At 42.9% G+C, this 25635-nt stretch overlaps 1 protein-coding gene and 1 long non-coding RNA gene across 2 annotated transcripts in view; one reads left to right on the top strand and one right to left on the bottom strand.

Annotated features, from left to right (window-relative positions):
* LOC110117072 overlaps positions 1–25635 on the top strand; it is a 31779-nt gene that overhangs the window by 602 nt on the left and 5542 nt on the right. Inside the window, exon 2 of the long non-coding RNA XR_002305763.2 lies at positions 23155–23309. This is a non-coding gene — a long non-coding RNA (uncharacterized LOC110117072). The remainder of the gene's footprint in view (positions 1–23154; positions 23310–25635) is intronic.
* Positions 1330–24500, bottom strand: LOC105687240 (fez family zinc finger protein erm-like). The gene is made up of 2 exons (XM_012402705.2): positions 23848–24500; positions 1330–3027 (listed from the first exon to the last, which is right to left on the bottom strand). The coding sequence occupies exon 2, from the start codon at positions 3018–3020 to the stop codon at positions 1752–1754; it is 1269 nt and encodes a 422-aa protein (XP_012258128.2). The 5' UTR covers positions 3021–3027; positions 23848–24500; the 3' UTR covers positions 1330–1751.

Raw genomic sequence — 25635 nt, 5'->3', positions numbered from 1 at the left:
CCGACGTGTTCGTTGGTACAATGATATCGTTATTATTAGGTATTGTTGATAATTTTATGATTACGTTTTATCACGAATGATATTAAAATTGTTATTTTAACATATACGATAATATATATATATTTGTATAGGTACATAATATAACATTCATATCATACATACAATATAATATTTACAGAGTCATTATTTACAAATCGGAATGTTAGGGTCGTTCAATTAATACAATACTATACATTATACACATAACGCAGTGAAACGGTAATGTAATAATTATAATATCAATCAATTATGAAGACGAAATTAATGTGTTTTTTTTTTTTTCTTTTCTCTCGCTCAGAAAGTTAATTGGAAATGATTAATTTATTTGCTCGGTATTGTATCGCGTTGACGAAGATATTGATTACAATAATTAGCACGCATATCGGATGTGCGACGAGAGCGGTATATTAATTATTAATTAATCGATTATTACGATCGTCGATATCGTCGTTGTTGACCTCCGGGGACCACCGGTGTGCGGCTCGCGCACGAACGTCATAATTTATGACGACCGTATTCGAAGCGCCGATCAATCCCTCATATCATTTCTATACTTGGCTGAAAATTCATCGAAATCGCAACGAACGAGGAAAAAGAATAGAAATTGTCGGCGATTTTCGAATTTGAATTCCTCTCGTTCTGCCTTTTTTAGAGAGGGGGGGTGTGGGGCTCGATAGGTTCCTCCGGTTTCCGATCCTCGCTAGCGGGATCATCGCGTTCAGGTGCACAACTTCTCATAGTATTTACCACGTACAATACGTATGTATATATATATTTATATACATTATATACTTGTAATACTTTATTTGTACACTTGAACGGACACGGCAAATCCCAACGTGTATAGAATATGCCCGTAGATTTGTCGCCCTCGACCCTCGACCCCTGGCCCGTAACCGCGCGGTCTCCTTCTTTTTATTCGAAACATCGAGCAAACAAATCGCGAGGACATCCCATACGGAATAACGTGAACTTTGCTTTTTTATTCACCTAAGAATTGAACTTACGAGGCTGCAGGTATATTCGATCGAAATATTGTATATAACAAGAATCATTACGACTCTCGTACACGTCGCGTTTCAGAAAAATTAAATCAACAAAAAATATAAAATACCCTCGTCGCAAAATGTTTAAACAAAATTCTGGCAGTTTAGCTTTTACACGATCGTTGATTACGACGATTGATCTTCGGTTTTACGTTATTTTCAAGTTTTATACAACAATATCAATGAATAATGATAGTAATGATGAATGACAATGATCGTTAATTTGGTCATGGATTAAATAATTTTTATTTATTTATTTATATATATATATATAGATACATCTTTGGTCGATAATATTTGGTAAATTCAATCGTGATAATGACAATAACAACAGTAACAATAATCATTTTCGTGTTTGAAAAAATGAGAGAAAAAAAAAAAGAGAGAAAATCAAACGAACGTAACGTCCAATGGAAAATATTACAGCGACATTTAAATCGGTCGATATATCATGGATTATTATTCGTTGTAGATTCGCGTATCGTGATATGAATGAGCGTCGATTTTGTTGTTGTTGTTGTTATTATTGTTATTGTTATCGTTATTAAAATGTCGTCACTTCGACAGTTGGGCTAATTGTCCGATGTGATTTTGATGATAGCACGATGTCGCGCCGATGATCAGTGGACAGTTGGTTTTACGCGCGCAGAACGCGTTTTGATTGGGTCACAACATTTTGTTCAAATGATAAGTGGTGGTGCCGGGTGGGGGTAGTAGAAACGGATTGACGTAATTGTGACCGACGGGACCGTGGTGAATTTGGGAAAAGGTCGACTGTTGATTCTGAGGCGGTACGGAGCCGATTCCGTCGGCACCCCCGCCGACTCCGCCGCCGCCCCCGCCGACGACACCCCCCAAACCCCCGGCGCCGTTGAGCACCGGCGATCCGGTCTCGTGCAATTTTCGCATGTGCTTCTTCAGATCGAAGTTTCGACAGAATCCCTTGCCGCATATCTTGCAGGAGAACGGCTTCTTGTCGTTGTGCGTGTGCATATGAAAGGTCAAATTGTAGATCTGGTGAAAGGCTTTGTTGCATATGGTGCATTTGTACGCCTTTTCACCGCTGTGCGTCAATTTGTGATTCTTGTAATTGCCCTTCTGGTGAAAACCCTTGCCGCAAAATTCGCATATGAACGGCTTGTAGTTGGCGTGTATCCGCGTGTGGGTGTTCAACGTCGAACTCCTGTTGAACGCCTTGCCGCACGTCTGACATTTGTGGGGTTTCTCCGCGGTGTGGATTATCTTGTGCCGGCACAGCGTGCTCGCCTGTCGAAAACCCTTGCCGCATATCTTGCAGACGAAAGGTCGCGCCCCCGTGTGCACCGGCATGTGTCTCGTCAGATTGTAATGGGCGTTGAACACCTTGCCGCACTCCGGGCACGTGAAGGTCTTCTGCTTGCCGCCGGTACCGCCGACGCCGTCGCGTTGCCCCGCTTGCACCGGCGACGACAGTTTCTTCCTTACGTCCTCCGGCGACGAGGAGGCCGACGACGTCGTCGTTATCCTCGTCGAACCGTCGGTGCTCATCGATATCGCCGGCGGTGGCGTTTGGCTCCTGATCGACGCCGTCGACGGCGAAGTGCCGCTCGTCGCTCCGGACGAGGAGGACGTTGGGAACGCCCTCAGCAGCGGACTGGGGTGGTAATAGAGGAGGGGGTAATGCTGCAGTAGATTTTGGTGCCTCAGGGTCGGCACGTATTTTTTAAACGCGGATTCCAAGTGCGCCGAGTACGAACTGAGCGACGGTAGGCCGGACGACGAGGGGGGCAGGGGCTGCGGGTGGGGCGCTTCGCTGGTCGTTAATTTTTTGTCCGGTTCCATGATCTTCGCTATCGAGAAGGTCAGGTTTCTGGGGGCGGGTGACGTTGCCTGGTGATCGGCTGGCAGACTCGTTGGATTCTCCGTCGACATCGTACCGCTCGAGAACGGTTGCATCGCCAATCTGCAAGCGAAGAGAAACGAAAGTTTTTCAAATTTTTTCTCGAACGTCTCCTCTTTCTTTTTTTTCTTTTTCTTTTTCTTTTCTTCCACAAACGAGAGAGGATAGGAGAGAGGGAGGGGGGGTACGGGGTCTGGCGGTAGACGGAATAAATTTTGTGCCCACTGAGTTTTTTATCGACGGTAAGTTTAGGGGAAACGACGAGCCCCTCGTTCGCTCCACCCTTAGCGATGATGTAAACGCCCATAAATGTGAAAAAAAAGAGATGTAACACGCGAACCGTGACGGCTACGTCGTCGTCCCGGTCTCCGTGAATTTTTATTGGAAACAAAAAAAACGAGAAAGGATTTTGCGACGCGAAAGGATTTCGAAGTCCCGGAGTCGAGAGGGAAAGGTTTCGACGATTTCGCGAAGGTTGCGAGCTTTCCACGGAACGATCCGACTGATTGAGCCTCAATTAGTCGCATTATCCGGATGTTCGGAGGAGCCTCGGGTCGAGCGAGTATACTTTAAATCTCGGGACCAATCGGATCGTCGTTCTTTGTTGATATTCAATCGAGTATAATAATAAGTTGGAGAGCGGAAACCCACATGAGAAGTATATAAGTAATATATAGGTACGGCACCGCGAGAATATAATCAGGCGATCGTCGGTTGGCCGTAAATTGTCGATTTCAATTGTACCGAACCGGTTTTGTACTTATCGTCAACCGGATTTAGGACTGATTGAGAATGTACTTGAATTAATAATAACGATGATCTCGCTCCAATTTCCTTTTCTCTCCGTTGACCGCCGTCGAACGAACCTCGGATCGCTCGAGGAACGTAGAAAAAGAAGAAGAAGAACGAAAGATGGCCGGCCATTTTTTTGCCCGCAAATTGCGACGGGTAGAGAAAAAAAAAAAGGGGGAGCGAAAAAAAAAGACGAGAGTGTAAAACAAAGAGAGGGTGGGTTTTAACTGAAACTGACAAAGAATGAAAGGAGGAAGGAAAGTTGATTCAAAAGTCGGACTTGAAAAAAAATTTCTCATGCGAACCGCAAGCCGCGGACTGGAGTTGGCTCGACCACTTCTCGCTTCAAAGTCCAAATATATATAACGTCATTCGTAAGAGCAAACACGTCTCCTCTAGTTTTTTTCAAATTCTCCCTTTTTCCTCAAACGTAACCTCGAGATATTTCAACTCTTCTCAGCCGTCTCTTTATGCTACATGTGCACTTCCGGAACCACCCCCCCCCCCCCCCCCCCTTCCTCCCTCCTTCTTCTTCACTTTCTTTTTTAATCATACGATGACCATTTTGCATCTCATTCAAAAACCTCATAACTTCTCTTACGCTCGGACGTATGCGACCCACTTCCCCGGGCTTATCGCATCCTTTCCCACGCAATGGCCCTCTTTTTATACATTCCCATTTTTCTGCCGGATCGTACGGAAAATTTTCTTCCGATCCGAGCGAAACGAAAAATAAAAACACGTCTCCACTTCCGGCTGATGACCGTCATTTGTTTTTTCTCGCGCAATCTTCCCGCTAGATGGGATCCCATCCCACGGGATGGTAAGAGAATCAACGACTCGAACGAGCCGACGTGATTCGAACGTAGGTACGATGTAAATTTAGCGGTCGCACTTTACGGCGGGTACCTTGTCTCAGTCAATTGTATCCGTTTAACAAAATGGCCCCTTTTCCCCCACGCTGCCGTACCACGTCCGCCATGTTTGTTGGATTGAATTAAATCGGTGGGATTGGCTACGTAAAAAGTTACACATGTCCACATTATATTTATATACACGTACTGCGGAGCGTTACTTGGTCGGCTCGTTAAATACTTTGACAATGTAACGCCTGTGGGCCCCCCTGGGCAAAAAAAAGAATCTCTCCAACCTCCTCCTCCCCGTGATTTTCTAACCTCCGAGCGCTTCTGTGTGCGACAATGAGAAAAGGGCGGAAAAAATCTTTGCACAAGGGCGAGAGGGAGAAAGAGAGAGAGAGAGGGGGGGGGACCCACAATGTGTACAACGTTTTCGAGTTGCTTTTCGGTAGGAAAAATCCCCCGATTACTATAGATGTGCATATAAGGGCCCCGGGATCAGGCCCCCCCCACCCCACCCCCTTGTGCGTATACGTCGCGCATAACCTACGCTACTTCAAAACGCTCTGCCACATAATCACGCCCTTTGTTGTTCCCATTGAGTCGACGGTTGCTTTGCCGGCTCGTGATTCTTACCGCTGCTTTTGCTTCTGCTTTTCCTTTCGCTTTTGCTTCTGTTCGCACACTTTTATCCACATATGGCTAGCGCGGGCGCATGCGTGTTGCCTTCAGAGTCCTCTGATATTCGTTTATTTCGTGTCGAGGGCACCGGTGATTAAAAAATGAAGACAAATAGGACGACATGGAGCGAGACAATTATTTTTGAGATCGATCTTCCTTTCGAAATGATCAACTTTCAGCAAAAATCGAATCTAACCTAACTCGCGTTCGAGTTGCGTGCGAAATTTTGAGCGTAAAACTCGAAAAGCAGCGGCGAGCTTCGCGGCCCGAATTTTCGAACGATTCTCGGTAAATGGGGGGAGCTGCCCTTTTTTTTTTAGCGACTGCCTACCCCGCCGATGCCCCGCGGGAATCACCGTCGACAGCTTCTAGTTTGTGAGCCGCATGATCGCGACGGGGTAGAAAAAGGGGAGAGAGAGAACGAGTATGAAACGGAAGAATTCAAACTGGCAGGGATAGAAATTAATTGACTGGAAACACGAATCTGGTACCCGTCATCGTCGCCGCATCCTAATCGCGAATCGCAGCGAGTTCTGACCGTATCCATGACACGTTTTTTTATACACCGAATCCCTTTTTCACCCTTTGGTGAAAGGGTTTGTTCACGCGATTGGAAAAATATTCGGTTTTTTTTTATCGCCCGTGTTCACCGATATTCCGAAAAGGAGATAGAAGTGAAATAAATGAATAAATGGATTTCCGAATCGTTTTGTAAGACGTGTTGATTAAATATCGTCATCATCGTCATCGTTATCATCGTCGGTTGTAGCCGGGTGTTCAAAGGCGTGAGCTGAAGCTCGATTATTATGCTAATCGGGAAGTGGAGGCGTTAATTTTATACCGTCTCACAAAGTAAGTGAGTCGACGTATTCGAGGCGTCGGTAAAATGTCCATCTTTTTTCTTCCCTTCTTTTCACTAGCTTGAGTTTTTTTTTCTTTTTTAAGGTCAATTAGTATGCGCTCTCCGTGAGCACTTACCTGTGTGTTACCCACGTATAAATACGTCGGGAAAGAATTGACAGGATTTTTACCATTCGTATGGGTAGTACAAGTAGTTAAACTAGAGATAGACAAGCGAAGAATCCGGTAGAGAAACATGATAGGGCGACTATAACTTGAGGAAATAGAGAAAAAAGAAATCCGTGAGGAGAGAGAAACTCTCCAACGTTTTTCGTCTTTGAGTGAAAATTTGTGAATTTCGTCGAATAACGTTAGAATAACATGTTTGTTTCTTGAAATTTTATATTTCGTTGACTAGTAACGTTAGAATAACATGTTTGTTTCTTGAAATTTTATATTTCGTTGACGAATAACGTTAGAATAACATGTTTGTTTCTTGAAATTTTATATTTCGTTGACGAATAACGTTAGAATAACATGTTTGTTTCTTGAAATTTTATATGTCGTTGACTAGTAACGTTAGAATAACATGTTTGTTTCTTGAAATTTTATATTTCGTTGCCGAATAACGTTAAAATAACATGTTTGTTTCTTGAAATTTTATATTTCGTTGACGAATAACGTTAGAATAACATGTTTGTTTCTTGAAATTTTATATGCCGTTGACTAGTAACGTTAGAATAACATGTTTGTTTCTTGAAATTTTATATTTCGTTGACGAATAACGTTAGAATAACATGTTTGTTTCTTGAAATTTTATATGCCGTTGACGAATAACGTTAGAATAACATGTTTGTTTCTTGAAATTTTATATTTCGTTGACGAATAACGTTAGAATAACATGTTTGTTTCTTGAAATTTTATATGCCGTTGACGAATAACGTTAGAATAACATGTTTGTTTCTTGAAATTTTATATTTCGTTGACGAATAACGTTAGAATAACATGTTTGTTTCTTGAAATTTTATATTTCGTTGACGAATAACGTTAAAATAACATGTTTGTTTCTTGAAATTTTATATGTCGTTGACTAGTAACGTTAGAATAACATGTTTGTTTCTTGAAATTTTATATTTCGTTGACGAATAACGTTAGAATAACATGTTTGTTTCTTGAAATTTTATATGTCGTTGACGAATAACGTTAGAATGACGTGTTTCTTTTTTTAATTATATGGGTCGTTGACGAATAACATAAGAATAACATTGAGTATAATTATTGAAATTTTCGTTAAAACTCAACGACGAGATCCAGTAACGCGTTACATATACTTATGTACAATGTACGTAGGTGTGGGTATGTAATCGGAACTGTGGTAGTTCGTGAGAGGCGCAACAGTAATTCGAACTACCTTCGTGCCTTTTGTCATGAAGTGAAATCTATCAGAACTATTATACCGGCTGCATGTATACGCTAATACGTGTGCGAGTGTATACTAAACTATTCAAAGTTGTTGGAGAACGTTTAAAACTTTTGGTATAAGATTACCTCGGCCGCGTGCTGCAGATCCAATCACTTCGGATAGTTCGTAGAGGTGTATAGCGATTGGGAATTTGGATTGAGATTTGGATTTGGATTGGGACTGGCGGGTAGTCGGGTAACGGATCTAGGTGTTCGTAACCAAACCCTTCAGAGTTAGAAGAGGTTGGTTCTCCGGCCCGGCAGGATTTTCTATCCAGTGGTAGCTTTTCCACCTTGAAATGGCTTTTGCAAATTTACTCAACCGCTAATTACAGCCATTAGTTATTCGCGATCGCACTAATTTATATCTGCCGGTAATTTTCTCATATTGTTCAGGGAAACCGCTTCGACGAGTAGAGAGTAGAAGAGGAATCGAGCTGAAGATTCTCGGTCCACATTACTGATTTTCTTTTTGCTTTCGCCTCCCTCGTGCGGCCGAAAATTCGAATCTTTGGGGGGAAAAAAAAATTCCACCTACGTGAGAAAGAAAAGAAAGGCAGGCGCGTGCGATGGCGCAAAAATAGTCGGAAAAAAAGCATCGGAAAATTTCAAGTTCGCGTGCCAAGCGATCGTCGATCATTCTCGGGTAATTTTATTCTTCGAGAAGAAGCGTTGGGCGGCCGTTTTGCCCTCTGCGTCCGAAGTAGTCTTTATATGATAATTTGATGAATATTTTCAAGCTCCGATAAGAGGCTCTTTTTTTTCGATCGTTTTTTCGGAAGCGGAGACGGAGATTGGAATTTTTGTTTCGACTGAAAATTTTTGAAAGCTGGCTCATTCGGAATCTATTTGAAAAATCTGTTTTATTATATCCGATTCAAAATTTATTGGACGCTCGTTTATTATATTCAAGTACGCTTAGGAATACTTAGGTGCGATGATATATTATTCGTACATATGTACATACGTATGTATCTATATATATATTTGTACGCATTTTGAGCGTGAACAGGAGGTTGACACATAATTAGCATCGCGTTTGGTAAAGAAGGTGCGATCTGAAGATGACAGGAGGTACAATAAAACGGGCCATTCGGAACCCCACCGCAAATCCCCCTGCAAACGTCGAGCGTAGCTTCTCTTTGCAGCGCCCACAAATCCATCAGGAATATTCGCGTTCCTCCCCTCCCCCTCTTTCCCTTCCATTTCCCCCTTTTTTCTCCCTCGGTTCCGCGCGCCCCGTGGTAACCCCGAATCATAAAACCCCATCCTTAAACGCTGCCCCGCAAAAAACCTCGACTCGATTCGTGTCACCCCTGCGAAAAGTAAAGTGGAAGGAAGCGTGCCATCGTCCGATTTATGTAATAAGCCGATTCCAAATTAGCTTAACGCCCCGTCGTCCTTCGAATCGTATCCGTTTTCTTTGAAATCCTTTTTCAGTCACTTTTCACAGTTGGTCGAATGAACGCGAGTCGCCGGTAGATAAACTTTCGGTCAAAATGGCCGTATATAATGATATAAATGCGCTAGGTGTATAATAGGTACAACTATGAACGGAAACAAGATCTTGGCCGAGCCCCGGAGTCATGGCATGAAATTAGTTGATGGAGTAATTTAAAGTTAATTGGACTCCAGTTACCGAGATTAATTCGTTTCCTCGCGTTCTACTTGTAGAAAATAATATAATACCAAACCGAGGCGAAGTTAGCCACCTCACTCAAAGATATAGATATAATATACGCACGCCTAACCTGAGAACGCTTTTAAAATTATGCGCCATTTTGAAAACGCAAACTTCTCGAGGAAAAATAAATACCGGCGAAGAAAAAAGGACGATTCATTACGAGTGTCTGTTAAACCACATCGATCGCGTCAGGATAAGCCGTCCTCCGAAGGAACTTCCTGAAAACTTGACCTCGTACAAAATTGTTTTTCCCCGCACCCTATTTTCTTCCAACACCAGCGCCATTTTGTCAAATCTTGACGAATCATCGGCGAGCGAAGAATTGAAATGGTACACGCGTGTACTATATTGTAGGACATCAACGGTGTGACCGAGATTTTTGCGCTTCCTTTTTTCGTTTTTTCTTCCCTCCTTTTTTTTTCTCTTCCTTCGACCTCCCGCGGGAGTGCCGATCGTGCGGGATACCCGTAGCGATTTTGTCCGCGGGGGATCCGTACGCAGCTGCGAGGCTTTTTTTTTCGCGCCATTCAACCTTTTTACCTTTTCGATTCTCGTTTCACTCCTGACCTTATATACCAATGTAAAAATGTACCACGACGACAACGGGGTTTCGCGTCGCGGGGGATCTCGTTATCAACTATATATAATAATAATAACAACAACATATGCGGTGCAATACGACTGGGTAGCTATTCAAAAAACGTGACCTTTCGTCTTTGATGGATCGTGAAAAAAGAGAGTTTTTTTTTTTCTTATTTGTTCTTTTGGCTCGCCACTAACTACGCTCGTTTCGTGAAATAATACACCAATTCCTAATTAAACCTTGGTCGTATCAACGGCCGACGTTTTTGGACGAATTTCGTTCGGGTCCGAATGCTAGTTTTCATTCTCGATATACTTGGAGAGTTTATTTTTTTTATTGTCGAGGTCGGAAGAAAAAAGGGAAAAAAAAAATTGTCCGGATCTCAAGGGGGATTATATTCTTCGCCGACTCGCCACTCGTGGAAACTGAATCGTGCCAATAAAAAACATATGATCCGAGGATCGCTCGTATCGTTTAGGGGTCTTAAAGATCTCCAGGTGATGTCTGGAGAAGGAACATCAAAGAACAGCAGCTGATCGGAAGTAGAGTAGCTGCAACTGCGATCCGAATCCATTGGTATAATACGAGGTGTACGTCGAGTGTGCGCATGTGTTGCGAACATAACCTCGTGTAGGCGGTCCTCGTATTAAAAAAAATGAAAAAATTAAAAACTGAAAAACAGAGCAACACGCCCATGCTCCTGCGAGACGCTAAAACCAAAAAAGACGGCGTTTGAAAGGATCAGCAGGCTGCGTAGACGTGGTGTCGTTAACCTTCGACGAATCGAAGCCAAGTTAACCGCCTCAGTTTTAAACAATAGGCGTTCGTCACGTGTGTGCGAAGAATTTTTCCAGCGTGCAGAGCGCAATGTCCTTATATAAAACTACAATAAAGATCCTTTGAGAAAGGAGAAAAAGGGACGCGTGCCCGATGCCCACTTCCGGTTTTCGTACGACCGTATATAACCTGGTCTTATTGTGAAAGAATATAACAAAAAAAAAAAAAAACATCATCTTTCAAAACGCCTCCAACGTCTCGACTCGGGAGTCTCTCCGTGTACGACGAATTTGATACCACCGGATGCGGAGTCCTTATTACACTCGACGAACGCACCGTATAATACCTAAGGACACGGCCCCCTCCTCCCTTCATCTTCGGTACACGGTGGCAAGAAAATTTTTCGGAAATAGAAACGGCGCGTGGCACGCGCGTGCCACCGAATGTTTCCGAATATTCCGTACGGATGTGTTCAGTTTTGTCCTTCGAAAGGACAAAACCGAAATGAAAATCTTTGGCGACGATCGTTCGCCCATTTTTTCCGCCATCTTCGAAAACATCGACTTCTCGACGCGGATAGGATATCCTCGATCTTTCGCTTGTTTTGCAAAGTCTGCCTGGCGTGCAGCCGATTACTTCGAAAGGATCAATTGATAGACACGTCGAACACGCCGTTAGGATCTGAAAAAAATTTTCTTGCACGCGAGCAGGCGTCACAGTATGTTCGGTTATTTCCATCGGCCAGAATCTCCTCCGGTTTTCCGGAGCGATAGAAGGAGAAGGCCGATACGGAGCACGTTTTGGGGTGATGAATACCCACCGAGATTCCAATCACACGCATCGATCTCACGACTACTTTTGATAAGCGCGGCAGCGCGATCTAACCTACGATCCGAAAGAAAATGTCCTCGATTCTCTTGGGACAAGATTCTAAAATTACATCGCATCACGTGCGAAGGGATCGTCTTGGTTTTCCAAGATTGAGGTGTTCGGATCCTTTCGGCTACGATTTCGAGACTTTATAAGCTGAGGGCAAAATAGAGTCGGAAGTTTCATTCTTCGATCGCCAGCTGCCGCCCCCGGGGTTACCCGTGCCAAGAGCATTGCCATTACCATTACCCATTACCCTTAAGCACGTTGACGTCGTTTCTGGGGCGATGACGGGTGCCTCGGACGGCTGAATACCCGTCGGGGGGTTTTCTCCGAGGTAACGCCTCCCCCGTCATCGCCGCCTCGGTTTTCGTACTTTGCCCTTTTTTTCTTTTTTTTTTTTTTCTCCGCCTCAGTTTCTCCGGTTGTTTTACCCGACCAACCTTTGGCAAAATTTGCGAGCCCGTTGAATCGATTTCTCTCTTTTTTTTTGTGGAACGTATTTTCAAAAAGCGTAGCTCTGTGTTTCTGACTTCGAGAGGGGGGTCTGGTTCGACTCTCCTCGCAAAATTACGCCCGGTTTTTAAAACGCGGTGGTAAAACCCACTGGCAAAAGACACGTGGCCGGAAGTAGGTGTTCGCTTGCAGCAGCTAGCTGGCTAGGGTTCCGGTCCACGTTGAATAGCATCTCTTATATCGCGTTTGATCGCTTCGCTGTTTAAAATTATACTCCACATGCGCTTGTACGCTTATACCGGCTTTCTACATTGTGCGCGGGTACGATCCATTGTCCCCGAATTTTTCGTCAGTTTTAGACTTCTTTTTTTTTTTTTTCATTTGCCTCGTACAACGATCCAAAAGACGTATCGCGTATCGCAAAAGTCTGCCGTGGAGAGAGCCGTTTCGTCAACACCTTTCTTTTATCTTTTATTTGTTTTCTTTCTCGTTCCGCCGAATAATTTGACTTTCGAATTTTTTCATTCTTCGGTCTTCCGGTGAAATGAAAATGGCGCACCGAAATCCGGTGAAAACGCGCCTCCGATTTCTCCGGCTCGCACAATGGTCCGGCGTGTTAGCGGCGATTCGAAAAGTTTATTTACCGCGGAAGGAGAGTGAAAAGGAAAAAAAAAACAAAGAACGAATCTAAAAATCCTTTTATAGCTTCTTTCTTTTCCGTTTTTTTTCTTTTCTGCTATAGTCCGTTCGAACGAGTGCGACGAACCGCGAGGACGACGCGCGCGCCAAGGATTCGCGAGGGCGGTTAAGATTTGTATTGCTTTTATTGTACCCGCGATATTTTCCCCGTTACCACCATTTCCCATTTCCCATTTCCCATCGCCACACGCCCCTCCGGACTCCGCCAACTGATTGCGTGCGAACGTTGGAAAATAATCCAACGACGATCGCGCGTCTCATTTTTCTCGCCCCTCTTCGAGGCGGAATTTTTCCGTCCGGTTCTCGATATTCCGAAGAGATTTCGATTTTCGTCGGCTGTTATTTTCAATTATCCGGGCCGCGATCGTTACTTCGTTGTTAGTCGATTCAAATTTCACAAGGGGGAACAAGGTGTCCTCGGTATTATTTTCTGCCTTTATTTTAATTCCCTTCCTTTTTATCCGTTAATTTTCGGGGCGGCGACCGTTAATCTCCTTATCACTCGGTCAGCCCCGGGGGACAGGCTAATTTCTCGATCTGACCGACATAATTTTTCTTGGTTTCCTCTTTTATTTTCATTTTTTTTTGTTTTGTTGTTTTTTTTTCGGGGTAGGTGCGCGCCTCACACCGGCGCAACTTTATCGGTGCCCATCGATCTTATTAAGTGAGCAATATGCACATGCCCGGCCGTGTATTCCCCCGTCCCGGAGTCGGGGGTGGTGGTTACTGGCACAAGTTTTTCACTCCGTTCCCGTCGGTTCCTTCATACATATGCAGCATGTGCAGCGGCACCCCGCCCGACTCCGTTGTAATCAAAATGCAGCCGGACCCGTCTCCTTCCTTTTTTTCAACCGCTTAACATTACACCTGCTCTTCACCTACTGCGCGTTTCCGAGCCCGACGCTCATTGCTCACTCCCGACTAACTCCGAGTCCCTCGAAAACGAGAAAACAAAAAAAAAGAAAAAAAAAAACCAAAGCGAGCACGAATTCAATTTTTGATTTTTCGATCCTCTTCTCCTTTTCTTTGTTTTTTGTTTCTGACGTCGGTCCCGATCGGAGATTGATTTGAAAAAAAAAAAACTGTCGATCGACCGGAACTTCGAGGGGTTGGGAATCCCCGACGCGATATATTCGATTTTTTGAAAAATTGTCGAAGACGACGGGGTTGATTTTGATCACGAGGAGGTCAGCGATACGCGAGGGTGTATTCCGATAGCGCTAGTCTTCCGATTGATATCACAGTTTTTCTAGGGTATGAGGTCGTATCCAAGGGGGTGGCGTGAGTACCTCGAAGGGGTTCAGGTGGTGGGTACGCGGGGCTTGAAAAAAAAGGGGTTCCATCCCGCGGGGTTAAAGGCTGCTTTTAGGATAGCTTACAATTTTAGGAGAGGGAGAACGGGGGGGTTTTTGATGCGACGGTGTATAATGCGCAGTTTAGCCGTACACACCCTCCCCCTCCCCCTCCCCCTCCCCCTTCCCCAACCCCCGGTAATATTAGCTCGCAGTCTTCTTCCGTCGCGCGTACGAGCGTCGCGCACGTACCCGACGCGACGCTCTACGCCGACGCCGACGCAGTTACACCGCGTGTACCAGAAGAACCCCGTACATGTTTAATTATAATCTAATATTTAAAAGGCAATTTCACGGCTTGTTTACCGTCGTATATACCATAACCCCCCCCCTCCCCCTCCTTCCCCTCCTCGTCACCCATAACCGCTCCCCTCGACGCTCTATGACGAGCTCACCCCATCGCGAACCACCCCCCCTAACATATATTCATAAACGTTACACAGTCGATTATTATCCGTTTTCCTTTTTCGTTTCAGTTGGTTTAGTTTTTTTTTTTTTTCTTGTTTCTTTCTTTCAACTCGGACTCCCTTCTTTTACCCCCCACACGTAACGCTCGCGTACGTCTCTCTCCGCCGATCGACGATCGATCTACGATTTTTCGAATCGTTGATGAAAAGAAAAAATGAGCGAATGAAGACAAAAAAAAGTACGTTACATTGCCACCGGTTTACCGATGATGATTTTCGAATAATTTGTCCGTATTATCGTGAATTTATTTACGGGACGAATAACGCGCCGTGTATCGTGTGTATCTGACTTTTTTTTCGAATCGTTATCGGACAGATACGGCCGCCGACCATTACGATTAATCTTTTCGTGTTGATTCATTCGGAGTCTAATTTATGCGTAAATTATACGCAACCGACTTGACCGCGTGTTGCCGCACACCGTGTAACCCGTGACCAGAACCTCCTTGTTTATTTTCTTTTTTTCTTTTTTCTCTTTCTTTTTTCTCTCTCTCCTTTCCTTTCGCCCCGACTACCTGCCCCCGTAATAACGCACCTTCCGCTGTATCTGACCGGTTATCGCGCTCACCTCGGGGCAATACGTGAATTTCCTACGTACGTTACGCATATATTGTTGTATACGTGCGAGCGCACGGGGTGAAGTAGATGCCGACGCGAGGCACACACTCCTCACCTTCATGCTCGATGAATAACTATGAACTTCCGGTTTGATTCCAATTTATTTTAACCGCGTTTGCGACCAGACATACCAGATATGTACAGACCGCAACCCCTGGCGTGGGGAGTGATACTCGATTCGACGATCGTGGAACATTTTTCCTTTTTTTTTTTTTTTTTTTTTTTTCATTATTTTCTACGTTTTTCGATCCTCTTCTATTCGACGATCTCATTTCGGTGGTCGATGAAATGTCGCGAAAAATGAATCATCGAATTCGGATTTCGGACGCTCGACCTTTCCCCCTACGCTACATTCCGATTCCTCCTTATTTCCACTCATATCTTCGTTTTTGTTTTTCTTTTACTTTTCTTCCCGAGGGAAGAAGATTCGAAAAAGGGAGTGAGGCCGTCGGGGCGTCTCTTCTCTGATGTCAGGGGTATCGCCATTAACGTTTACCATATAATTCCGACGCCGCCGTCCGCGTTACGCTACGTGCGTGGGTAGGTATATCTTTCTCGCAGTGGACACCGCGTCGCGCGAGGTTGGGTGAAAATGGCTTTGATGTCATTGATGACGGTTGGCACTACGGGGTGTAGGGATATCTCTCGGTAGAACTTATCTACACAGGCGCATCTTTTCACTCGAGTCCTTTGACGCCTGCAGGGCGATGCTCGACCACCATCACCGTCACCATCAACATCGCCGCCAAAGTCCGAGGTATTTTGTTTGTTTGTTTTTTTTTTTCTGTTTTTTTTTCCAACCGACAAAGTTTTTCGCGTTCGCTTTGTGAAACCGCATATCCTATTCCATCTGACGAACTCGTTGGGAGGAAAAAAAAAAAAAAAAAAAATAGAAAAAACACCTCGCGATTTCTAACTGAAAATTATCAACCGCTCGGAGTACCTGCGCACACAGGATTGTCGAGCGCATGCATGAAGAAATTATGCACGCGCTTTCATCCATTTTTCTATTTCTTCTTTCATACCTTTTTCCATCTTTTGTTCGACGACTTTTGAAGGGGTAGTTTTTTCCCTTATTTTCTTCTCTTTCGCGGCAAAAATAATTCGCCGCGAAAGGGGGGAGGAAAAAATTTGGGAAAGGTTGTGTAGTTCAGTTGAAAAGTTAGAGCAATCGAACGTGAGGATTGATTAGTTTCGATTTGAATCGTTAAGGTTGACGAAAAATTGCTCTCGTCGAAATTAGTAAGTTTCCAAGTGGGGATATGGGCGCCGGTCGTATCTGAAAGTCCATCTTAGAATTTCGATGAGATATGAGAGTCAGTCACTCGGGGTACAGTAGGTGGTAGTACGTCGAGGGTGATGCGACTCGAGACAACGAGAGTGAAAAAAGTGGGAAGAAAAAAAAAAGAAACGACGAGAACGGAGATATTACTTCCGGTATTTAATAACACGGCAGTGAATTCTCTGGCGATAATTAATCCCGTTGATTGATCTTCAAATTCTATTACACTCGGGCAAAGTGACGGGTGTACTAATAGCCTCCCGTACACCTACTTCCACATTACTTTCAAAATTTTATCTCGCATATATTCAAATAATATAAGCTCATTACACGCATGCTTAAATTCGTGCCACGTAAGTGTGATGTGAAGTACGTCTACTCGAAAATGATTTTTATCTGACTGCCGAAATATTTCTTTTTCTTTTCAATCATACTTTCAATTAATCAAATTCTCATCACTCGTTCAAACCTTTCGACGAGGTGAGAACACGAGAATTCAGAACTCCGATCTACTTCGGTCCATCACTTTCTACAGTCAGGCGAAAAAGTTTTTCGCCTGTTGCGAGAAAAGTGTTGGGACCGTTACCATGAACTAGATAAACCGGAAGAGAGGTCGGAGGTGGAAAAATTCCGTACCAAAAAAAAGAAACATGGCGGATGCGTGCTTGAATCATACCATAGATCAGGCAAAACTTGATTAGTTTAAATCTTTGAAATTTGAGATGGTATTTTTTAGTCAGCTTAGCATCTTCGGGACACGTGAGGACAGGAGCTGAGTTAACTCGCGCTCACGTGAACTTGATACGAGTTCGTGAAGAGGTTAGGTGTGTACGTACGTACGTACGTGTGTTATGTACGTGTAAATATGTAATGCTATAGTCGCCTCTGTTGCACGCTAAGAAAAGAGCAATCGTTTAATAATACATCATAATCTTCGTAGCGTGACTGCTGGCTGAACGATACCGAGCCGTTTATAATACGGTAGGCGAACCTAACCTCGAAACGCGACGGAGAGAGATGAAAAAAAGGAAAAAAAAAAAAAAACAAATGGGAGGGAGGGAAACGAACGCTCGACGTTCCCGTCGGTCGCGACCAACGTGTGTGCCCTAAATACAATCTTGGACAAGTTCATTCATAGTTGGGATATGTTATTATTAGGTACTTTATGAATGGTCGACATCATATTAAACTTAGTTACACAGAACGACCTTAGTTATTAAATCCACCACTTTTATCCCGCACGCCATCGGCGGCGTTAACGATTATCATCCTCTGTTTCTAACTCCGAACTCGCTCTGCACGCGCCCCTCGTTTATTACAATTGATATCGCACGATGCCCGATTTGTTTCGATATGAGAAAAAAATTTGAATAGAGTGAGAAAGGAAGAAAGAATTCATTCGCTCCAATTTTTCAAAGTCTTTGCAGGTTAACGATTCTTCATTTTTTACGTTCGAATTTTAATGCGACAAGAATTACTGTAGGTGGCTACGCGTGATTTACGGCGTGTATCTACAAAACCACATCATACAGGTGCGCGCGACGTGTGTTCGTTGCTTGAAAATTTTTTCGAATTCTTTTTTCTCCTTTTTTTTTGTTCGGACGTTATTATTAAACTTACAAATTATATCCGAGTTTACGGCGTAAATCGCACCTTCGGATCCGGCAGTAAATGCATTTTTCTTTTTCTTTTTTTTTCCAACGTTTCTTGAGAATATGAAAGTCAACGAGCATAGATAAAATAAACCGGTGACGCGTGCTGGCAGTAAATTTCCGTTTTTACGGTGGGGGGAAAAAAAGGACAGAATACACGTGTAAATTACAAATAAATAGACAGTAGTCCGAAGATTGATCACAAAAATAAAAGTAAAGAGACTTTTGTGTAAATTACGAACGCATACTACTCCTCCACTTTTTATATAAAATTGGGAGAAACGATTCATCATTAACTTTTTTTTCTGTTTCTTTTTGCTTTTCCTTTTTCTTTTTTTCAAGATTTGATCAAACGCGAATGGCGTGTAGGTGAGGTCCGTAAATCCCGATAAAAGTTTGGTCAGGGAACATCTGCTCTTACGTACGAACGAGTAAATTCTTCTTCTTTATTCTTGTACATTAATTCGTTTTTCTTTTCTTTTTTCTTCTCAATCGGTAATACAGTCGCCTCGCTACTTGTGTATGGTAAAGTTACTTGTAATCGTATGTAAAATATTTTTTGATCATTAATTTATTCTACCCAAAGATTACAATTCTTCTTTTCTATTCATTCTTCGTTTTATCTGCTTCCTTATTTTCTTTACACTCGTCGCGAGTCCGACGCCCATCGGTTTCGAAGTGATAAAAACTTTGTAAGGTGTGACACTTTCGGTTTTTCGTTTTTCATTTTGTTATTTTCAAATTTATTCATTCATTCAGTTTTTTATCGCCACCGGGTGTAACTGAAAACAGAAAAAATAACGCAGAGGAAAGAAGGAAAAAACGAAAACGTCCACACGAAATTCTTGAGACTTATGTTACGATCCGGACGTTGATAGCTGTTGGTTTTTAACAAAAAAATTCTTCTTATATCCACAATTACGAGTATGAGTTTAGAGTAAAATTATACAAACGATGTTAGATCGTATAATCAAACTATTCACAGACGATTTTATAATTCCGTCCCCTCCGAAACCCCCGCCCCCTTACACTGTATTAAAATTCGTTGTTTTACAATAATCCGAAACTATTTATAGTCCGTTGATTTTATCGCGTAATTACAGTAGAATAAAAGCTCAGGGTTTTTTTCGTTCACCCCACGCGTGAAATTTCCATTTTTCAAAAATATGATCCGGTCAATTGGATCGAAATTTTCTTCCTTAGCATATTTGATATCTGTGTTAAAGTTTTGAGATCACCTCAACTTGCGGGTATGAAAAAAAAAAAAAAAATCGCCAGCCTATTTTTACGAGTGCCAACTACGTTGATGAATGATATCGTAAAAAACGATCTATCGATCCTCCCAAAAAAAAAAGAAGTTTAAATTTCAGATTACGCTCGAGTATTTTGTGGATATTTTTTTAATTTTTGAAATCGCCCGACAAATTTTCCTGCGATAAAAAAAAAAAAAGAGAGAGAAAGAAACTTATATTGTGCATAATTTCTAGGTATCTATAGATATGTTTGTACCTAGTTAATAAAATCGCGTGCCTCGGATAAGTAATCGTCGTATTTCTAACCCTATGACAAGATACCCAACCTTTACTTAGAACGCCGCGATACCCTCGACCCAAAGGTTTAGGGTCAGGTTGGGCTCGCTGGTGGATATACATGTACGCTATATCGTAAGCAACTTCAGGGGGTAAAACTATCTGGCCAACAATCGCTAATGGTTAAAAGCTACCCGAGCAGGTCGAGAGGTGGTAATATCCGAGCCACGCGATATCAACGCCTTAATACTAAACTATAAATATAATAAACTACCAACTGAGCGAGCCGGTTCACTTGGAAATTAAATGACACGTTATGCGCTCCAACTTCAGACCAAAGGAATACTAGAAATTGTTTCCAAACTTTTCTACTTCGCCGTTTAATCGCGTGACTTTCGACGCACGCTTACCACGTTCCGCCTACGTATAATGTTCTCGAATTCCGAATATCCGGGAGTCAGTTTTCGTCGCGATCGGAATCGAGAATTTCCGAAAACGCCCGCGAGCCGAATTCGACGGGGGTTGGGAAAAAATGATGAGCAGAAATAGAGAGGGAGGAGAAAAAAGGATACGCTATTAGTGGAGCAAACATTTCGCATCTCTTTTCCATTTTTTTTTTTTCTCTCCTCCTCCTCCTCTCCACGGATTTTTACCGCGTATCGTCCGATCGTTCTCGGATCCGAAATTGTAAGAGAAATTGAAAAAAAAAAAAAAAAAACAACGTGGAGAGAAAAAGATTGGAAGCGAAGCGCAGAAGACCGGGGCGTATTTAAAATTTCTCTTCCACTAATCTCCCTATCCCCCTTTTTCCTCGATATCCCTTCGGATCGTTTTTCGCTTCTTCAAATATTGGAAGAGGATCGTTCACCAAGAACGATCCCGAACATTTCTGTTTCTTTCTTCAATTTTTTTCCTTCATTTTCATTCATCTCTTTCACTCCGTCGGGATTAATCGGAGACAGCTGAGCTAACCTGCTACCTAACTTCGTTCGAAAGTGCATGAATATTTTTTTACTCCAGAAAAAAAAAAAAAAGGAACCCGAATTTTCGAATTGGAAAATCAGACCGCTCGGATTCCAATTTTGAATTTTGATAATTTTACGTACCGAGAATTTCTCAGGTCATCCAGAGCCGCGTCGCGAGTGAGTTTTTTTTTTCTTTCTTTTTCTACTAAGTTTTTCGTTTTTTTTTTTTCTTTTTTTTGTGGCAATAACTTCAAACTTTTACCTCCTTCCACGGGACATTAGTGTCGTTGGGGAGCTTGTATTTAACACCGAGACTGAACAAATAAAAGATAAGGAAGAAAATACGCCTCGGAGAGAGATACCTATGCTAATTCCTCTATATACCCAAAGCTACCTGAACACTAGTTTCTGACTAACTAATTTGACATTTCCTTGGGCGCCATGGGTTTCGATCCACCCGACTCACGTTATATCGTAATCTTATACGGTGGTAGAAAGTCAAGGTGTGTGACGACCGAAATTACGCGCCTCGAAATTCCCTCAAAACGTTGGAGAAAAATATATAATTTACATATCTGGTACACCGGTGGGTAAAAGTAATCGACCCGCGGTAGTAAATCTCTTACCACGACTCGGAAGTCGCGTCGATTGAAATTCACCGAAATACCATTTATTTCACTCCGTACGTCGAACGTGATTCTTGGTGAAGAAGAAAAAAAGAAGAAAAAAAACGACGACGAAGAAAAAATTACCGAGTGCGGATACACGGGGTGCTTGTGGCGTAAGTGGGGTGAAGAAGTTAGTCGCGATCTAAACTGCATAACGCACGCACGCGATGTACAACACGTCGATGTATTTATATCTACATATATATATATACTTGCACCCCGTGTGCACAGATATAGAGTAATTGTTTCGTCGTGAGTAGTGGGCGGTATGGGTGTTACTATATCCAATCCAATTTGCCGTGTAGTTACGTGCGGATTGTGCAAGGCTATCCCGTCTGTCTGTATAAGGGGAAAATCCCATTCCCCCGTATCATCACTTGGCACCCCAATCCGACGGGAATCATCCAATACGAACACTGTTTACTAAACAGTGATTGGTTCTGTTTCGATTTAACCAATAAAAAAAGAAAAGAAGCGGGAAAAAAAAATGAAGGGAAAAAAACGGATCGAATTCAACCCTGCACGGATGCTATCGAGACGATAACGTCTCAACCGACGATTTGAAAAATCGAAGAATGCAGGAAAAAACGTTCCAATCTCAAAATTTTTGTTTTGTGGCTTAGGACGTTATCGCTCGATGCCGTCCGCGTTACGTGTAGCCTTCCGGGGAGGGAATATTGAGAAGGTTTTAGCCTGAAACAAAATTCTGCTGATCGAAAAATTTCTAAGTTTTGAAAAAATCGAAAGTTGGGGAAAAAATCGTTGGAATCTCGAAATTTCAGTTTTGTGGCTTGGGATGTTATTGCTCGACGACGTCCACGTTGCGTGTAGCTTTTTAGGGAGGAAAAATTGAGAGGGTTTCAGCCTGAAATAGAATTCTGCCGATTTTCGATCGGACGATCGTTGTACCGATCGTCATGCGGCGTTCGGATCGCTGTGCAGTGGAGAGGGAATAATGGTAGTTGGTTATAATACATTGTGTATAGAGGTGAGTGTTTTGTTTATAGTTTAATAGAAATTAGGGAACAATTAACTACTTGGTTTTCGGTTACGCTTTGTTTTATAAACATGCCCTATTGATCGATGGGGTCGTGGGCATAAAGCCGTTAGGGTTAGTTATGGTTTTATTTTCGAGTCTTTAAGTGGCCGCCGTACTTCGCCATTGGCCGCTACCGACGATGTTTAACGTGTATTGAGAGCTTCGCTCCGTATAAATTCATCGCTCTTTATCCCTTTCAATATACCTATACGCGCGTAGAGCGATCGCTCTTTCTTTCACACGCACACCGTGAAATACGTGAAAATAAATAGGGCGGATTTACTTACCATACGGAGGGCCAGATATATAGGGGGTCTCAAGTATTTTCTTTCGTTAAGATTATCCACTTTATATCAAAAGTTCGCCGACGGTCGACGCCGAGCTACGCTAATTTCTCTCCTCGTGCCGTGAAAAATGAAAGATAGAAAAAAAAAAAAAATAAATAAGAATCTCAACCAAGGGAGAAATGTGCTTTTAGTATCCCTAGAACAACTCTTCAAGTCTTGACAGTTATTTGGCAAACACTTTTATGGGGGGTAAAAAAAAAATCAAAAAACATGTCAGCTTTTACACGGGGGTTGCTCCAATATTTAGTTTCCATAGGACACGCGTCTCTTCTCTTTCTGACATCGTGTAAGCGGTGCGATCGGCTACCGGAGGAAGAAAGAAAGAACAAAAAAGACCCTGACGAATCTGACCAGTTATCGAAATCGCCGAAGTTCTTTTTTTTTTTTTTGCTCCGGTCATTTTTGCCGCCCGTTAGGGCGTTGATTAGCCGTCGGAGATTGGAAACCGGAGGAAGCGAGAGGAAAAAATGTCGAGAGGACGATATTTTTGATCGATTCGATTAGCTATGGTGTCGTATTTTAATCCCTTTGAATGAGTCGGATTTCCCTAATTTTTCTCTAATCTTTGCAGCAATTATTCGGGATGATCCCGCAGCCGCGTCTACGGCGTCGATCTGCAACCCCCCACAGATTCTGGTTACATGCAGCATCCGACCATCGTGAAGAAAATCTCTTGGCGTCAAATCTCCGAGAAAATCCACTTAGATAACGAAGCTAATTGCGGGGGTAAGCTTATAACGAACTTTTTAATCATCTCCGCATTATTAACGACTCATATATTCGAACTCCCCTTCTATCCTCTTTCACCTGGAAAGATTTCAGTTATGAGAACCGAAAAGTTTTCAACGTATACGTAGACAAGCACGTAGATCGTCGGTCGTAATTTGAGAAAAGGAAGAATAAAAGATTTGAACGTCAAAAAAAAAAAAGAGAAATAATCTGTCTGGAGGTTACTTGGGATAACGATCGTTGATTTGCGCAATAAAAAGCGTTTCAAGCTGCTTGATAATAATCACTGCACCGACTCAGTTAGACAACGGAACGATTAATTGATTCTCACAAGGGATTCTCAAATTACAACAAATTATGTACCCTAATAAATATATCACGAGAGAAAAAACTGACGATAATTACGTCGAAAAGTATATCCGGTTTATTCTCTTCTTTTTTTAATCAGACATAAATCAGATGTGATAATGAGAAGAATTTGATCATGATACGCCGGGGCGTGAGATATCTTGGGTTCTAAAACGTTTTTACTTACGTAAATTTTTTTATTCTCGTCCTGTTTGTTTTTTATTTTGTCTTATCGTTGGAGAAACCGATGCGGAATGACGAGAACTAATGGGACTTCTTCACTCAACACAGTTTTTCTTCATTACGTCTTTTTTGCCTTTTAGATTTTTTTATTTTTCATCACCACAATTTACAATTTTCACATCACTGTACGCATTACTTTTGCTAGTCTGTTTTCCATCAATTGATTTTACCGTGATCGATGACAGTTTTTTTTCTTTCGTTTGTGATATACGTCTACACTGATACTGCACAAGTTTTCGATTTTCATTCGTTGAATCTTTTTCGTTCAAAAATTTGCTGCCAATCGAGCGAATTCGAAAATTCAACGAACTCAGAACTGTAAGATCCTTCTTCGAAGTATATCTCGACGTGTACGCGCGCGGTAATTCTCGTCGAGATATCGTCAAGGGGATACGGAGAAAATTATAAAAATGAAAAAACACCAGGGAACGTGTCGCGGATAATAAAAGCAAAAAAAAAAAAAAAGTTTTTAAAAAATTTGAATATCGTCGAAGCGACGCAGTCGCGTGATACCCGCGTCGGCTTCGGTGTTCAGCTTTGGCCCAGCCGGTATTACAATGTTTTTAGACCGAGAAAAGAAGCGGGCGGCTGGTTCCCGTTGACGTAGCCTGCAGCAGGGGCACCAGGTTGACGTTGAAGCAATAGCAAAATTTCCTCCCTTCTCCCAATCGTCTGAATGGGCGTCGCCTAAGTGGGAGGGGCTAAAATCAACCCGTTGGCCACGCCCGTTTCGTTACCTTTCACCTCCGGATAAATTTATATACCCGCTGCGTACATACCTCCTCTTAGAAACCTCGGGAACCTCCAACCCGCAATTATCGACCCGGATGATGATGTTGCGATAAAGAGAAAAGACGGGATGAAAAAGAAAAAATGAGAAACTTGGAAACACCGTACAGAAACCGCGTAGATTTTGGAGTAATTCGTCTACAAAAAACGTGATTCACTATCGGATTTCATCGCTTCCTTTTGAGAAGCAAAATGGTGATGGAAAAAATTTTCTGTCGGTAAAATTCTTGCCGTTCACCGTTATAGATCTTCGAAGATATCTCTTCTTCTCTTACCCGAGAAGAATGAACTTTTTCGAACGAAAATTTTCCTTCTCCTTCTCTTTTCCGAGTGCGAAGTCATTACAGAGGGTGTGAAAAGATCGTTGGTATACGGGCGGCTGTGAAATTCTGAGAAAATCCCTCAGTTAGAGGATGCGAAAAGAAAAGAATAAGAACGAGAAAAAAAGCGTAAAAGCGTAAAAGAAAAAACAGATTTCTGTCTGCACCGAGGCCTCGGAGCTGATGGGCGTGGCCGTTGGGGTGAGTCCGACCAATGGCGGACGAGTATTTTTTGTGGCGTTAATCGGGTTGCGCAGATCCAACCGCCGGTACCGAAGATCCGACCAATGGGGAGGCGGGTAATTCGTACCTGGACGGAGTGGGCGGGAGTTTGAGGGGAAAATTCGTCGCGATTCGAGACGACGCGAGACTGCCCTTACAGGCTGGTAAAGACTGACAAGAAAAACGCGAAAGAAACGACGTCGTCAGATCATGCCGACACTAGCACTTCATGGTCGGCGTCAGGTTGAACACTTCGTGTTCGTAAGGCTCGAGCTTTCCCGTCCCCATTACCGAACCTTCCTTCGCATTTTAAACTCCACCTGCTTTTACTTCGTAAACTTGAGATACCAGACCAACTTTTGCCCCCCCCCAAATTTCACTCCCAACTCGACGGTGAAACG

The sequence above is a fragment of the Athalia rosae genome, chromosome 5, assembly GCF_917208135.1.
Source record: "Athalia rosae chromosome 5, iyAthRosa1.1, whole genome shotgun sequence".
In the NCBI taxonomy this organism is placed as follows: Eukaryota; Metazoa; Arthropoda; class Insecta; order Hymenoptera; family Athaliidae; genus Athalia; species Athalia rosae.
The sequence above is the reverse complement of the archived record's forward strand: the minus strand, read 5'-3'. Positions and strand labels throughout refer to the sequence as shown.

What these genes read in the sequence shown, in the direction of transcription:
- LOC105687240 (XM_012402705.2), bottom strand. Translation starts at nt 3,020, where the DNA reads ATGCAACCGTTCTCGAGCGGTACGATGTCGACGGAGAATCCAACGAGT.